This window comes from Lineus longissimus, chromosome 7 (assembly GCF_910592395.1).
Source record: "Lineus longissimus chromosome 7, tnLinLong1.2, whole genome shotgun sequence".
NCBI classification, from domain to species: Eukaryota; Metazoa; Nemertea; class Pilidiophora; order Heteronemertea; family Lineidae; genus Lineus; species Lineus longissimus.
Genome location: NC_088314.1, coordinates 6136879 through 6154298, shown reverse-complemented (window position 1 = coordinate 6154298; position 17420 = coordinate 6136879). Strand labels below are relative to the sequence as shown.

Below are 17420 nucleotides of genomic sequence, written 5' to 3'. Positions count from 1 at the left end.
CACACTATGAACCTTTGGCTTGTTGGACATCCTCGTTGGTTGTAGCAGGGAATAAGTAATGGAGACAATGGAAACCATGCCACAAGGGAACTGTGGTGATGTGCTCCCAAGTGAGGCATATATACACTTGGCTCTCAGGTATCTCATATGGACAAAAATTCATGTTCATGTAAGTGCGTCATATGAGAAGGACTGCTATATGAAAGAAAAGAAGAAATTGAATAAGTAGAAAGACTTTATTTTGATTCCTCCTATATACAGACTAGAACGTAACCCCACCCACCAACCCCCTACAACCTTGCCTATATTTTCTTTTTCCTTTGAATTTATCTGCTCTGTTTATAAGAGATCAATATATTGCCAAAAGCTAATTTCTTGTTTCTTGTTTATGGATGGTGAAATACATCCCCTCCAAATAACCTTCAGGTCTCTGACCTCCTTGAATTCAACTGCTCTCTGCGAGTTTGTTGCTCTAAGCTATGATAGATAAATATCTATATCTAACCAAAAAGCTAAGTTCTTGTTTCAGGAAGTGGCCAAGTCCGCAGCCTTGAAGGAGTTCCTTTGATCTGGCCAAAACCTAGAATGTGTTGATGGATGAAATACTGACATTTATTGTGAAATCTAAGCCCTACCGTCAAACATATTTACATTGTGTAGGCTTGTATATTTACAATAGACTATCTCAAGCTTTGATACAGGTATATAGATTTTAAATGTTTACACAGAATATCTGTAACAAAATGAAACATTTGCACTGCGCAAATCGCGTTTTCATTCCTGAAAGTGCGACTTTCCCGCAATAGGGTGTGGTCGGTCCTGGTATTTCTTGTCACCACCAGTCGTCCAAGGGACTGCATTTGCGAATGAATAGCTACATAAGCATCAGCATTACTGCTGCTAACAAACTATAATCCCGTAAGACAAGTAGCTACGAAAAGAATGACTGCAATTTCATCGAATCCCCATCTCAAGTCCGTCGAATTGCATGGCGCAGACGCAGCGAAGCCCAGTCCGTTCACGAGTTTCCACGTGGTTTTCACTGAGGCACTTCACAGTCGCCCGCGAACTCCAGGGCAATGCCGTAAAAATGACTCCCGAAACCTAAGACAGAAATCACTTTTTGCCTTTATTCATTTGCAGCAGAATCACTGCATCAATCCATGGCAATTGTCAAGAATGAAAAGAAATATTTGCTTTACCACAATCCTCTGTTAATTTGCTAATGGCATTTTTGTTAAGGCCCTTTCGCGTTTCTGACTCGCAAGAGCAGACGACAAGCAAGATGGCCGCCAAAATGCCGGTTGGTCGTGTCGTCTGCCGATCCGGGATTTGATAGATGACTAATTTATTTAAATTGTCATTGATCATATCTTTCAAAATCCTCTCAAATAAAACAAAACTAACGAAGAAATTGTCAATAAATTTGTTATCATCTGCGGCGAGATTGTTGATGCGTGGCTCCTGGGTTCCCGCCTTTCGTAGATGATTGCGACCACACTCTGAGTGGGGTACACGGGGTATCGCCGCTTGCCAGTTGCTTTACCTGAAACATATGAATAAACAGCCACCTGTTAGTGTTATCTTTAATAAATGTATCAGCAGGATGGGTTTAAAGCGCAAAAAGATAATTTGTATCACAAATAATCTCTCAACTAAGTTTCCAACGTCTTTTTTTCTGCCCGAAAAGCAAGCACGAAAATCTTGTTCAATATTCCCTTGAACGAGGTCGATTACTAATGCAGAATGTTGTGAGATTCATTGCTTGGATATGCATCTTGACCAACGAACTTCTTATGAACTACTTATGAAGGGTTTTATAAGTCATTCAGCCGGCCCGAACCGCCATTTGGAGGGAGGGTATGCGAAGTGACCCGCGGAGACCAGCCCAAATTAAGATGGGGTGGCGGTGTTACCAGCATCTCCCATACCCAGCACCAAAGAACATGCTAAAGCAATTGTTGACTTTCCCCGACACGCGCTCAGTGCTCAAAATTTCTGTTGCGATAAACGACAGGTTGTGATTAGAAATGAGCCAAAGCAAGGGGAGAGTGTATGCCGGTATGCCTGTTGTTCACATCCAGCATTAACTTTTTCTGTGGCTCTTCTGGAAGATTACTTGATGCCACACAAGAAGCTACCCAATCAAAAAGAACATTTTGAAAGAATCAGTGGAAGCTAAAACAAGGCAACAAAAAGATACAATTCCTGAGCAAATTCAAAAATACTGGTCTCCGTTTCGTTTTCTCACTTGGTTCCAAGTTTTTGATCCACCTCCTGGAACAGGTGTTTAATTTTGGTAAAGAAACATACTTTTTTCAATGGATTTACTCAACAGGTAAACATGACGAAAAGTAAACATCATTTGGTTCCACGCCTTCAATTCTCATTGAGTAAACATCGCTTGGATGCGAAGTGGTGCTCATCTTTTTGCTTGATTGCATTTCATCTTCAGAGAGTTTTTTTGCTTCAGTAAAAGTGGGAGTAAAGTATAAGATCTCAAGATCTTGTTTGGTAAACGGTTTCCAACTTGCGAATGGAAAAGCGACATCAAATTTTGTACTCTCCTCGGGGCTATGCTTATCTATGGCTTTACAAATGCCTGGTACTCCGCTCACCCGCTGAGCCTTTTTGCTGAGAACGACTATATGCATCGAAATGGAAACATGTGCATGTAAAAGACCTGTGAGCCAGGTTCCAACGTGTCCATCCTTTTAACAGTGCATCTATTTAAAATGTGCCCACACGGTGTTTCAACATTCCTCTTGATACTTCATAACTCTAGATAGCTGGGGGAACCCTCTCGAGGAAGATAACTTGACGGATCCGACTAGACTGCATCTTAAGATACCCAGAGTATCTCAAACCCAGGTGCAGGTGGTTGGATGGATTGGCAGAGAAGAAACCTTGATAAACATGCTCCTTCTTTGTTCTTACCTTCACTGCACAGAATGTTCCAGCATCCACCTTGCTATAGGCCTACCGGCTATATTCAAGACGATTGGACCTCTCATGGGTTCAACTTGGTCGTCTGCCCCCCCCCCGCGCAAAAAGGACATTTTCTTGAAAAATACAAATTTTAGTATGCAACTTGTTCAGATTCATGAACCCTTTTTTGGACCACCTTTGTGGATAACAGGTTGTTCCAATCACTTAGTCAGTCCCATCGCTAAGCTATAGCTCTACCAAACTGCAGCCTCCAGTCATGTCATGGATACTTACTTGAATCTGCCGGAGTTCCAGCCTGCTCCCTATCCTGCCTCCCCACGTCCATATCATCATCCTGCTGGTCCCTGCCTTTGCCCTTCCTCCTCCTCCCTGGCCGCCGAGTAGGCCGCTCCAACTCCCTGGTGCGGGCGTTGATGACGGGGATGATGGTCACCCGCGGTTGTGGCTGCGGTCCTGAGTGTTCCCAACGCTGGACCCGGTCTACAGGCGTGCACCGGTTTGCTTCTTTTTTGTTGATTACTCGTCTGCTTGGTATATTGGGACAATCAACGTATGAGGATTCTTTTTCTGAAAATCATGATGGTAACGTACGTTTAAAAGCCGTCGGAGCGAACTTGAGATGATCAAATTGCACAGATGTGTGACAAGTTTAAAGGTGAAACAAAAAGTGTCAAAAGAACGATTTGTGTTCATTACCATTATATAAACATTTAAACATGTAAAAACATGTATGATTTGACAGTATTCGTTCTAAAAACTTCAGAATTGTCTCAGAAAAGTTGTTATGCCTGCTATTGGTATCCTTCACATAATTCGAAAAATAAGGATGCAAAATGTTGGCTTTTACGTTGCCGCGTGCCTGGCACTAGCAGATGAGAAGAATGTCGACATGGTTGCTGTTCCCCGAAAACGTTGCGTGGGTTTACAGCGCTGCCGCTGACTGCTGAAATACAAAAAAGCAAAAAAATCTTACCTGCTTCTTCTGCAGGCTGTGAGATATTGATACCACAGTAACCATATATTCTGTCCAGCTCACCCTGCGAGTACATCTCCTGGTCGAATGTTGGCACGTAGCGCCCCTGGCGGTCCACCCTCAGCAGCATGATGTACTGTTCATTCTCTATGAAGTCTATCGCTTTGCATTTGCCTGATACCTTACCTAAAAGATAGAAGATGACAACTATTTTGTACTAATAATCAACAAAAGCTGCTAGAAATAAAATACAAATTCTGCCTTTTTGTCTGCTTCCACGGCCCCCTTTCAGCTGAATACAAACTAAAAACGCTTCAAAGTTTTATTTTTCCCAGCAGTAACATGAACGGTGAAGTATTGTGAGAAAACACTTTTAAAGTATCCGCATATAATATGCATTAGGCTGATAGACGTGATCCTTTATCATTATTCTACGAACGCCAAATGGGAATTTCGTTCAAGCGTCTCTTTGGTAACCGCTTTAAAAGATTATTCGTCATTTTCATTCTGCAACTGTTTACAAGTTGCGTGGGCCTTTTGTATAAATCACATATGCCACTGCTTTCACAACGTACAATTCCTTTCAAAATGCCGGTGTAGCAGTCTAAAGTCCAGGGGGCCCCCCGCAAAGTTGTACGATTCAGGTACAATTTCCACGCAAAGTCCGACGACATACCTTGCACCGCGAGGATGATTCAGGGATGCGTCAGAGATTAGAAGCGCATAAATCTATTGGCCCAGTGATATTCTATATCATACGACATTTCAAACTTCAATTTATTTATTGGTGTTTTACGACATATTAATTTGGCTTGTTCTGCATGCACCTGATCTCCGAAGTGTGTTGTTTCTCTGAGGCATCTTTCCCATCCTCTGCAGCAGTAATCGGACACGGATGCAGGTGATAATCTCTGCTAGGTAGAGATATTGCTCACATTCAGATATCAAACTGTTGCTGTTCTCAACCGATTATTGAAGGATAGCGAATATCAATAAAGATACGGACAAGTTTACCGCTTTCCATTTAGCAACACAAGAGTGAACGAAAATGCCTATTTAGTTATATCTTGCGACACAAAATAGAGTGGTGAGGCGTTATAGGAGAAACTTACTGAGTAGATGGAAAGATAAAGAAACGTTGTTTTAGGAGATGTTTACAAAATATGCTAAGAAAGCACCAGACAACCGGAACATTCTAGATTGAAATGTAAAGGTTTTTGTATTTGTCAAAGTTTTTGCTTGACTTCGCTTATGTTTGTAAAGGGTATCATCTGCCCTATCAAAACTCTATCATGTAAACTGCTGTCGCTATCAAGGCTAGTGTTTCAGACGATAATGATCGGTTTGTTTACTTCTCGGGTGATGGTTACCAATCGAGGATGTGGATGGAGGGAAAGAAGTAACAATTTTCAATACGTGAAAAGAAAAACATGACTTCTTGCCCGTTCTAGATTTGTTTTCTCACGAAATTAGATAGTCTATCCTCGAAAAGGGCAAAATCTGTCGGAAATGACCAGAACCTTTCGGTTCTCATTCTCATTTTGATGCTTTTTAACATTTTAAAGCGCCTGTATTGGTAAAAAAATGGGGTTCGGCTGATGGATAGTGATTGGGGATAGTTTAAGGAAATGCTGGTAAGACCACAATGAGCCCCAAAAATGTCTGATGGTAGATTTCATTTCTAACAGTTCCGAACATCCATTAGGTTCTTAGATCGTCTGGTTCTTTATCGCTTGTCATTCCTCAAATCCACAAACTGTTTCAGGTAAAGACGCGGACTTCCCGCAAAGGTAATCAACTCAACTGATACTTTCCTCAGAAGTCATGGTGGACCTGACCAATGTAAGCAATAGGTGCTGATTGAAATTATCTTGAACAGCTGTCGGTGGTGCGACAAGTGAATTGCACCTGTACCCGATTTGTTAACTTGAGTAGCATCTTATTTGTTCTTTAGCAGCACGGATTTCAAGTCCCAATTTTGAATTCCTGTCCAAGGAAATCAACAGCCAACCTCTAATTGCAAGTGGTAGTACATGCCGCATGTTATTTTGTTCGTCCCCTCTTCTCGCTAAATCAGTTCGTAATTAATGAAATTCTCCTGCTCATAGACTAGGTGAAGAACAAAGTGTGTTTCATTTCTCATACCATGGTTAATTTATTCGTGCCAGTTATGTATTTGAACCCATTCCTCCTGGCGCCATGCAACCTCAAGAAAATTAAAAGAGATACAGCGGGTCACTAAAAGTCCAAATCTAAGATGAAATGCACGCACACAGTAAACAGGAGCAAGTACATTTTGTATACAAATTGTGTACTGACCATCATTAGCCATTATCTTTATTGCCCTAGGGCTCGTGCTGTTATAGTTTACACTTCTGATTCCAAGCAGAGATGTTTCGCACCTCCATGGCTGACCGCCAATAATTACAACAATTGCTAGTGTAACTTCGGCCAAATGATATCTTAGTTATCTCTCTCATTTACTGATAAGTCTAGTTTGCGTAGTTGGCACTTAATGCTAACTTAACCTTTCTACGACCCTGAAGCCCTGTTGTACCTGATGCAGCGAAAAAGGTACTTGTTCTATGCTGGCCAATTTGTAATCATAACCTCAGACGTATTAGTGAAACATGCATTTAATGAGTGACGTGTGGTCACTCCACGCTTCAGATAGACTGGACAGGCCAACCGCTTGATGCATCAATCGAATTCAATGATACTACATGCAGAAGCTACTGACCAAACACCAATTTTGTTCAACCTATCTTAGCTTCAGTGGGCATAGTTGCTCATTTAGACAAATCAACAATGCTATTGCCTCAACGGTCGTGTCGGCATGATCGTTTCTGGGCTTTAGTCTTCTATTGAGCTCTCCTCATCTGTAGGCTTTTGAATAACCACGGACATAAAAACGATTCTGCAATTTCCATTAAACCGTCGAGCATCCCATCATGTTTTTCTGAGTAAGTGCTCTTCGCAATCAATTTTTCATAACAACCACTGAAGAAGTTTTCAAGAATGAGAGCAAGTGGTTTAACATCAGCTTACATGGGATCGACCACAGAGAATTCTACCGATTTTATGGCGTACAAACAAACTCCAACTGGGATCAGGAAAGAAAAGCCTAAGTAAACGGAGAAACAAGCACTGAGAAGCCCACTGCGTGGGTCCTCTCTCAAGGGGTCCGCTGAGGCCAGTTATTCTTCGCCCATCCCACAGCCAAGTCGCCTTGTTTTTGCTTTCTGAACTAACACAATGGTAAACAGGCTCACTGTATCAACGTGGTTTCCAGTAACTCCGGAGGTCTAAATCTTCTTTGTCAGAACGTTGGTATTTTTTGCATTTGTTTCAGGTATTTTTACACAAATCTTTTTTCAAGTTAGCTAAATGTTGAGCTCGACACGTATGCATAGGACCGAACAGGCATTTCACTCGTATCATTATCTTTTATGGAAGCAACGCGGTTTTTAAACAGCGTTCTCTTTGTCGGTGTATGCACCATTCTTGCAACCTATCTCAGCACGATGTTCCTTTGATTCTATGTTCCATAATCCACAAGAATTTGCAATTGTGCATCAAGTTTTTATTTGGAAATACATTTTTGCATCAATGAAACCTGAAAGACGAAGCGCTTACTATTGCCAGGAAAGCAGCATTGTGGAGGCCAGGTATAACACTTGCATCTCTTTGTACAGAATTCTCAAGGAAAAAAGAGACCCGATCCACCTCTAATCATGCAGCCCACGCAGGAGGTACCAGTATTTTTCAGAAAAAATAGAGAGTTGTTGGTTTTGTGTTTCGCTCGTGAGACGGGTTTTGAGTAACAGCAAACCATTGTTACAACTTGTCGTTCACAACCAAGACTTCTGTCTCGCAGAAGCCATGGTAACCATGTGCTTGGCAAAGACAATGACAGAGAATCCGGTACCGGTACCGAGATTACATTGTACACTTGAATCATTGAACCCATATTTCTGAATGGAATTCGTCAATTTGGTGGGTAGATGGGCATGGCTTCAACGCCAGAAAGGTCATCGTTTTCTGTTACGAGGTCAAACCTTTTCTATTCCTTTCAAAGATCATTTATGCCAACAATCGTTGTCATCGATGTCGCTTAGCGATCACTTTATTCGCAATTCCAAGTCGGGAGTGAAGGCTAAACGCATGACCGTGATTTTCACGGAATTCAGACATCTTGTTGATCAAATCTACGATGAGGGCGACCCAGCGGTATAGCTATAGGTAACCATCAGTTTCCTCAAATCCTTCTGCTAAGTTTTTGATACGAGGCAATTGCTTTAGGAACCAAATGGATAAACCTGGGGCAACGTGCCATCAATTTTACGGAATCTGAATGAACTGAGTCGGAGAGACAAAAAATACACCAATCGGGATTCACTTATCAAAATATTGTACAGGTGTTTTCTCTCGGTTTTAGCAGTAAATTTAGAACTTTGATACCTCCTCTTGAAGAGGTTGCTCTTGTGGCATTTAAGGCTTGGTTCGAAGCTGTGGTGGCCTCAAGAATCACATACATAATACGAGTCACCATTACAGGGGGCGGGGACAGCACTTCGGTTGCTCGAACATGGATGCGTTGTGCGGTAACTTTTGGGTCCTCAGCGGCGGGTCAGCGTTCAAACCTTGTAGAGGATTCGTTTGTGGTTTCTTTCCTGTGCATCTTCGTTGCGAAACCTAGTGAAAACAGGAGGAGTTTTTAGTTACCAATTAGCGGTGAAAACCAGTGTAGGGTGCAACAAGAAGTGGCCATGAGTCAATTCCAGGTTAGCATAAGCAGACTGGCAACCCATGTGTACATTTTGCATCTATACAGTACATCAACTAACATGTCTATTAGTCAAGTTCAAGTTGAATTTCTTGGTGAGATTGTGCGCCCTTGAAGTCAAGAACGCCAGACATGTTAGAGGGATTGATCTTGTTGTTAAACCATTGCACATCAAGTTTTAGCAGGTGAATTTGTTTTACCAAATTGATTTGGAGGCGTCACGAAATTTCTCGGTCGATGCTTTATTTTCTTGTCTTGGTTCTGATTCTCATCCTGCAGGCTATCTTACACTTCAATGTGTTATATCTTCGCCAATAGCCGTACACAACCATTGGCAGTCTGGCGCCAAACACCATACGCAACTCAAGAACACGGTCCATCTGCTTTGCCTGATGGCTGACACTGATGTTTCAAGAAAAAGTAGTTCATCTTCTTGAGTCGAAACCATTGGAAAGTGATGGCGCTAAAACAGATGGGGGTCCATGGGGTCGAGAGCCTGAGTGCATGATCCATATCGTTGTGCATCACTTTCTGACTGAAGTCCAAAAATCTTCATGATCTGACCTTCAAGGCCATATGAACTATGACCTTGGATAACGCTCGCAGACGAAGTATATGAGCTGCAAAACTACATCATCTTTAGAGCGACGTCACCCGTTATGATTGACTCATAAAACATTCAGTGATATAAACAGGCATCATATTAATCTTCTTTTCTACGTTAAACGGCTCGTTGTTCTAATATCATCATAATTAGCAAAATGCCAATCAATCTAGCAACAGACAATCAGATTCGTATTGAACACTAATTGGTCAAAATATATTTACTAGCTATTTTTTCACTAATTACGAGACTAAAAGAGGTCGTTCAGTGAAATTGTGTACACACCTATACTTTGGACTAGCTGAAATATGCGGTCATTATGCCATAAAATGATGATTATGAAGTGAATTGGCAATATCAGTTATGTACTCGTGTTTTATAGTATTGGTGATGCAAATTATCGGATGCCCCATTGTCATTGTCGTCAAATAGATATTTAAACTATAGGGTAGTAAAAACATAAATCTTGTATTGTATTTGTAAATTGTAAATTGCCGTAATATAAATTGTTTCTGCCGAAGTTATGGCCCTTCCTTGATATTTGCGGTCTGTTGCTAGAAGGTCTTGTTTTTAAAACGTCGGTATAGACTACGATATAGAAGTGTTTGTCAATTGACATCCATTTTTTTGGATACATTCTGGCCTTGACAAAATATCGTCAAGTATTTCGTACCCGCTTTGCTTTTGAACCTCTTGCCGCCTTTTAATGAGAATATATGACCAAGTATAACCTGGGTAAACAATGTCAAAACCTTTGGCCTGAAACCGGGTAGTACCGATGACAACCCGGTCTAAACTGTATTAAACATCTTAAGATACAATCTCGGTTGTATAAATATTTATAAGCTATGGAAACAGTTTGAGAGTTTCAAGGGGCTGAGTTATTACTCCCTGGCAAAGGTCATGGCATTACAGTGCAGTGGTCTCCACCTCCATCAGGGAGGGACTCCGGGAGCGGAGTACTCCCCTTTAAATATCATAGCTCAATTGAGGATGCTACCGCATGCAAGAATATGATCAAGTGCCATCTTTTCCATTTCGAAAATGATGCTAACGAAAAATGTTCATGTACTTCAGCAAAGTAGAACTGTCTGTTATTTTCTTCTTTTCGAGCTTACAGCACAGGGCCTACTGAAATCGCCTTGGCATACTAATCTTTAGCTTGGTTCACTATACATTCTTATTCTCTGTACCTTCATTATATCATTAGAAAGAACGCTGTTTTTGCCCGAAGGTAAGAAGAATACAATACATGTAACATGCGTTGGCAAGCATGGTATTAGCTTTCTCTTTCACTACACTGCTCTCGTTAGCTTTAGGATGCTACAAATACCTTATACTAGAAATAATAGTGTCCTGAGATTCAGTTGTTTCCTTCACTCCCACATGTACGTCATTAAAATCATCGAGAGCGGAGTACAAAACCACTGGTAAACGAGGATTGCTATAATATTCTCACGAAATAACCATTGTCTTACTAATTTACTTCAGAGCATACCTAACCTCATTAGCAATACCACTAGCTATGCTAGACCTAAACCTTTTTTCTTGTTAACTGGAAAATGCAACACAATGTAACACACCATGACTGGGAGCTGTATTAGCTTCCTGCAACAGATCATCTCTGGTTAGCATCAGAAAGATACAACTTCAGCCTTTTTCGCCAGCATTAAATCCATATAATCTCGGTGCACCTGTTGACCGGATCTGTAGTGACTGATGAGATTTAAGGATACGCCGGAAACTGGGAAGATACTGGTAAGATGGATCACTAAACTACATTTTTTGGACCAAAGCTATTTAGTAATCAAGGAAATTTTTCTGAAAAACTTAACCAACTGATGACTGTGGCTACCATCTGCACCACATGTTTGGAACTGGAGAGAACGACCTTTCCGCCTTCAACTCCGAGCCAACCACATCCAGACAAAATGCCCAAAGTTAAAGCTCGAGGGAGGAGTTCTAGCCACCCGGAATATGCATCAAAGACCATGCGCTTTTATAGGTGATCATGCAGGACGAATAAAGACGGCATCGTCACCAAGACAGGGTTTAGATTATAGAAGGTATGCGCTGATATATCAAGTCTATTTATAAATAATGTCTACACATTGTATGATATGTGTAAATTATTGTTCCATTCGTGTAAGAAAAAGGAAAAAGAGACCAGAAGGTGGTAGGCAATAACATTCATCATTGCCTCCCAAAGTAGTGTACTGCCCAGACTAAATTGTTGGAAAGATAACGTACACTCATGGTAGGTGGGCTAATGACTCTGTGAACAAACGATAAGCTAATGAGCAAACTTGTTTTCTTTGGGAGCCAACTTGCAGAATGATGAAGAGAAATGTGCTAACAAAGTGGGTTGCTCTGGCTTGCACAGAAACGTTGAGAAACCCAGTCCCCAGCGTAACAAGCACGTTTGAATCTGTATGCCGAAAATACATGAAAGGTACCTTGACGCAAGATGGCCACCACGCCCACCACCTCAAAGATGGCCGCCATTAATGATCAAAATTGCCAAGGAGGACTCGCCTTATTGTTGAGCCAACTTTATGTCTTTATGTCAACTTTATGTTTGTAGGCAATGGCCTTGATAAGATGCAAAAAGCTTGGTGGTCAAGATGCTAGACATTTGGATTGACGTACAATGTAAAGCAGATATTTGGTCAAACTTTGCTTTTTCAAGTCACAAGCACTAGGCATTTCTGTGTCCGTCTGTCATCCGCCGTCGGCCAAAATATGAATTTCATGATCATGTCACATTGTCACATACCAAAGCTGAATTAGGATAAATTTCGGCACTTTTCCCGAATCTTCGTTAGCCTATATGTGCGCATTTTGGCGCTCTCTCGTTATATCAAGCTAAGAAAACTTTCAATAAGTCATTTCTTTCCCTTTACACAAAGAAATGCTGTGCATGGTAACTGCATGAAAGGCCGGCTCGTTTGCCGCTAAATCCATCACTGGCGGGTGAGGCTTAAGAAAATGAAAACATATCTCAGTAAACAGTGTGATACCGAGAAGAATGTAGCACCTTTCTTTCTCACTTCGCAACCAAAATCAACAATTTGTTGATCTTGCGCGACATGACTCTGCAAACAATGCTTGGAGATATTGGGTCAATGGCCAGGAAAGTGACTGGTAAAAGTAGTAAAACGGGTACCGTGAAGCAGGTTTAAGGCTGAAAAATTCCGTGTGTGTATAATATAGTACATGTATATCATTTTTGTAAGTAAGTTTGTTGACGATTGAAGAGCGTGGGAACTTTCACACTTCGGCAAAAAAGAACCTGTATACTTAATTGTAAGTTTTCGGAAGGAATGTTTCGTTATGACAACATTACATGTAAAATCACTTGGGTTATTAATTTTGTATCAAAACATTTAGTTTCTGAACAATATGGCTAATTACAAACAAATTGCCACCACAAAAAAAGAGTTTTTTTTAGATAAATCACATCAAACAGTCAGTTCTTTATCAGCGCCACTGCTGTTACTTCCCAGGCGTGTGAGAACGACGGCCACACTAATAGAGAAAGGTTAAAAAAGATCATGGTTACCAAGTCAGATGAAAGGAGCAGCCCTCAGGTCAGCGTTGGTGTGATTATAACTGGTAAGCAAATAAGCTCGTAAAAATATAAGTGCATAGAAAGATAGAGAGGTGAAAGAACCCAGCTAGCGCAAGAAGAGCTGGTAAAATTTAAAAGCTGTTTGCCGCGTCTGGCCTCGTGGCAACTTTGGATGGGCCACCCTGTTGCTGGGAAAAAGCAAAGCAGTAACAGTGACAAGATTAAATCTGTCCTTTTGTCTGTACTATTTGTGCTGTTTTAGCGATCACCCCGCCTTAAGCAATAAACTGATTTTTCCAAGAAAACGCCCATCAAGCCATAGGAATCAGAATGGAAATTCCATCTGATCGATTAGGTAGAACATAAATCAGAGTTCACCATCTCAAAGTACTAATAATAGCGGACATCAGAACAAGTGTTGGTAGACAAGTGTCCCTTTTATATGATGAGTTGCTCTGTTAAATGTAAAAACAGGAGGTGGTCCTGGTTAGTGTTGGCGCAGTTCACCTTTTCTTTGGCCATTAACACAGTCATAAATTTTCTGGTGTTACTCCCCACCACCTCACACACATACCCCACCTCCTCTACACCCAAAGCATACCCACTGTCCATGAAGGATTTTGAAGATGAGTTGGAACCCCTCTTGCGATAATGATGAGTTACTCTGTTTAAACAGGAGGTGGTTCTGGTATCTGTTAGCCCTAATTCACCTTCCCTTCGCCCAGCAGACAGATGTTATCATCAAAGGTATAAATCCTGCCGTCCCGCCTGAGCTCTTTAACTTCATCAGAGAACTTAGATGAGGCCATTGCCTACAAATCTTCCCCTCATCATGATGGTGCTCCTGAACACCATTTGGTTGATAAAGAATTTTTCATTTCGAGAACACAAGTACGTTTACGGACGAACTTGGTCAACTGAAGTACAAAAGGTGCAAGCATGTTTATAATGTTTCGCGTGCTTTTGCACATTATTGTTTAATCATTTCACCCGCTGCCGAAGAGATGGAACGGAGCCAGCTTTGGAACCACGAAAGAATCCGAATGATACAATAATTACAAAGCACGCGCGGTAAACGCTTCATGAAAGCATCTTTATGAGATAACAAGGCAATAACGATGATTTGCATCCAAGATGCAGCCTCCGTGATTATCATGTTAGGCCTGAACTGCTGGTCAGGGTTGTGGGCTTAGAATGGCTAACGTTTGATAATGCCATAGCCACAGCTAAGCGCCAACTGTTGCAATTTTACACCTGAAACTTGGTTGCCACTCCCAGTTGCGGCTGTACTCTGAAACCTGACGTTTCGGCTTCTGACCCATTCATGAGGCGTCAGTATCAGTCGGTGAGAATACATTCCCTCAACTGATTTATTACAAAAGGTTTGATAGAGTGTTGAATGTGAACACATAAAAACACTTGTGGCTGTAAATATTAACCAGAACTATAGTCGGTTCTTCTCATGAATTGATTTCCTCGAGAGCGTTTTCCCGCTGCAGGCGCGGCGACGTCTGCCAAACATCGCCTCGCTCAATAGTTCCTCATATTCCTCTACTAGAACAGGAAACTGAGCTAATTTTCAATTGCTAAGTTGCTTCTTGGCCGATGGTCAGTATTGTGGGGGATGCGGCGGCTACCTCAGTGGAAAAGAAAGTAATTCATTCTTGAAATATTCTGAATTCTCATACCATTCGTGCAGCAAATATGTTGCTCCTCATCCGACCCTTCAGTGATCTCATATTTTCAAACAAACTAATACTTTGATACCTTCCAATCCAAACGCAGTAAGCCTCACTGCAGAGGTTACTAGCCTATACGGAGTAACATACTATGGCGATGGTTGTAGGCAATGCATCATCATAAGTAGTGTGACTGTGCGTGTTTTACCACGCCTTCTCCACACATGTTCTCTCTTGTTACTCAGAGAACAAAAAATTGCGTTTTTGCGCAAAGAAAAGCAACAAACTATACAACGGGTTAGGACCGCTTCACACCACTGCTGAGCGGAGTATGGGCCACAGGTGCGCAACTATTTTTTTATATCTGAGTGATGAGGGACATCTTTATGGAGAAGCGTTTAGTGAATTAGCGCGGTATTGCCCGGTAGCGGCATTACCCTTTACGACACAATAATCTGTTCCTCATATTTGTAAACTCTTGGGTATCAGTTGGCTCACTCCGTTTGGAGTGGATGGGTATCAAAGTCTTAGTTTGTTTGAAAACGAAGGCTTAATTCAAGGCTCTGATGAGAAACAACATATTGCCAAACGGCTGGCAAGAATTCTGTTTAATTATAAGATGTGTCATTGTCAAAATGTTGGCTGATATCTCAATGGTAAAAGCGCTTCCCTCTTAATGCTTTAGTCCGCAATACAAAGTCCGAAGACTATTTCTTCATTAAATACTCACACTCGACTTCCGCCGTACATATTTTCGTAGTTTTAGCCTAAAGCCAATACTCAGGAAATAAGAAACTATTTTACTTCTAAAATGCTCAGCCAATTTGACTTGAATCAAAGGCATTCACCAAGCTAATGTGCCGTAAACTAACACAGCATTTAAGCACTTGCAGAATCTTTCAGCAACTTCTCTGTAAAATATTCCTGCTTCTTTTCACAAGAGAAATAAACTTTTAAAACTTTACCCTAAGTGGACCCAGAAAACAGATGGTGAACCTCCTTAAATTTGTATGAGCCCACAATTTAACTCCACTAACGGGAATAAATGCCAGATCTACCAATGCGGGATCCATGCAAACCCCGGCAGACGACCTGAGACCAATTTGAATGCATCTTCGATTAGTCGTCTTCAACAGAATCAGCTGAAGGTAAGCGAAAATGATCGAAGGTGTTTGGTATTTTAAAAGCTTTCCATTCAAACGTGAAGAAACTGCAAATAGATACATTTAGTCATTCTGATGGGTTATTGGACTTTCATTGGCAGTTTATATACACTGCCGTCATTGCCCCCGTTGGCCCAACACAGACATCAATATTCCAAACAGAGATGTCAGTTTTGATTTGTTCTGTAATTGAACTGAAATGAAGATCATAATTTCAGCAATAAAAAGAGTCAGGAATGGCGCAATTGACACACTTTTCGAATGATTCAGCATTTAGTGTTGGTCATCAGCATAACGAAGGGTGATTGGTTTCGTCAGCAGCCGTGCACTCCGTGTCCTCAAACGACACGAAGCTTAGCTTCAACATGTGGTGTTCATTAACCAAAGGTGACTGCAAAAACCAGCATCATATCCTTAACAATGAACAAACAATACACGTGGAGCTGCAGTTATCACGTTCGTTGACCACTTTTTTAGGGCATCTGACTTTCCCATGTGTGCGTACTCGTCGATGACCCATTGTGGACAAATTACAGCATAGCAGCATCCTTTGCAAGTAACCTGAAAGACTGATGGAGCTAACATAAAAAAGAACTAATTAACATTCCAGCAAGCGTAGTCCGGTATCCTTGAGGCAGGGCTCCCCCCAGGCAACTCTTGAGGTGGACCTGGTTATCGTAAACTTTGCCTCACAGTCCTACAAATCATCTCAACTATTGATAAGCTTATACGATAAACGTAAGAAGTTTGTGCATGAAGACCACCAATGAATAATGCCTAAAATAGAAACACAAAATCAACAACAAGAAGAAAACATGAAGAAAAACCATATCTGTGTTAAAATAAACAGCAACATCCTCCAACCATTGCGTGCCATTTGTCTTTCATGTCTTGGGGCAGGGTCGGTTGTGGACGTCGTCCACCGACTCCCGACAAGTTCCCGTCGCCTCCGCATTGACTATCTGGTCACAACCACTTCACTTACCGATATCGTCCACGATAATCCTGGACCTGACCCGCCCCTTGAGGACGCAGTGGACCCGGACCTCGGCCGAATATGCCACGTCCGTCCCATCACTGCGCTGATGGTCAACCATCTTGGACACGATCTCACCCCAGAAAATCACATCACTGGACACTACGCGTTCCGCCAAACTTCGCGGGAAATGTTTCCCTGGACATGGCAGAGTTTCCAGAATCACAGAAGAAAGCAAAACGAAAACGTAAAAAAGAGAGGTCACAATCGGTGAAATCTCCATTTCGTGCGTCTATTCGGTCCTCTTCTAAAAAAATCCGAATTCAATGAGTTGTTGTCTTTCATCCATGAAATAGTTATCCGTTCACGATCGTCCCCTTCACGAGAGCAGCAAAGGTTTACACCCTCAATGAAAACGTTTTTTATCCTTTTTACAGAATTGATACAAACTCACATTAGAAGCTAAACTCTATGAATAAAAGCAGACGACAGACCAGATGTTGCAGGCGATGTTGTCACAAGTGGAGTAACTGGTAAACTAACTTCTGACGATCTGTTTTCAGATACCTGAGAGATAATTCCGATATCTTCAAGACCCAGTCTTGCAACGTGGCTGCATAGTGATACCTATCTCACTGAGTGGCAACTTCGGCAGCTCTTTGCGCGAGATCTGTACCCAGGCGATGCGAATGCGAATTATGCGGCCGCGACTGCTCCTG

General features: G+C 41.6%; 1 protein-coding gene across 1 annotated transcript; it reads right to left on the bottom strand.

The window, feature by feature from the left end:
- Positions 1 to 222: 222 nt before the first annotated feature.
- On the bottom strand, positions 223 to 17321 carry LOC135491005 (uncharacterized). Its single transcript, XM_064776622.1, has 4 exons — positions 16711 to 17321; positions 3923 to 4108; positions 3223 to 3516; positions 223 to 1546 (listed from the first exon to the last, which is right to left on the bottom strand). The coding sequence occupies exons 1-4, from the start codon at positions 16982 to 16984 to the stop codon at positions 1377 to 1379; spliced, it is 924 nt and encodes a 307-aa protein (XP_064632692.1). The 5' UTR covers positions 16985 to 17321; the 3' UTR covers positions 223 to 1376.
- Between the last annotated feature and the right edge of the window lie 99 nt (positions 17322 to 17420).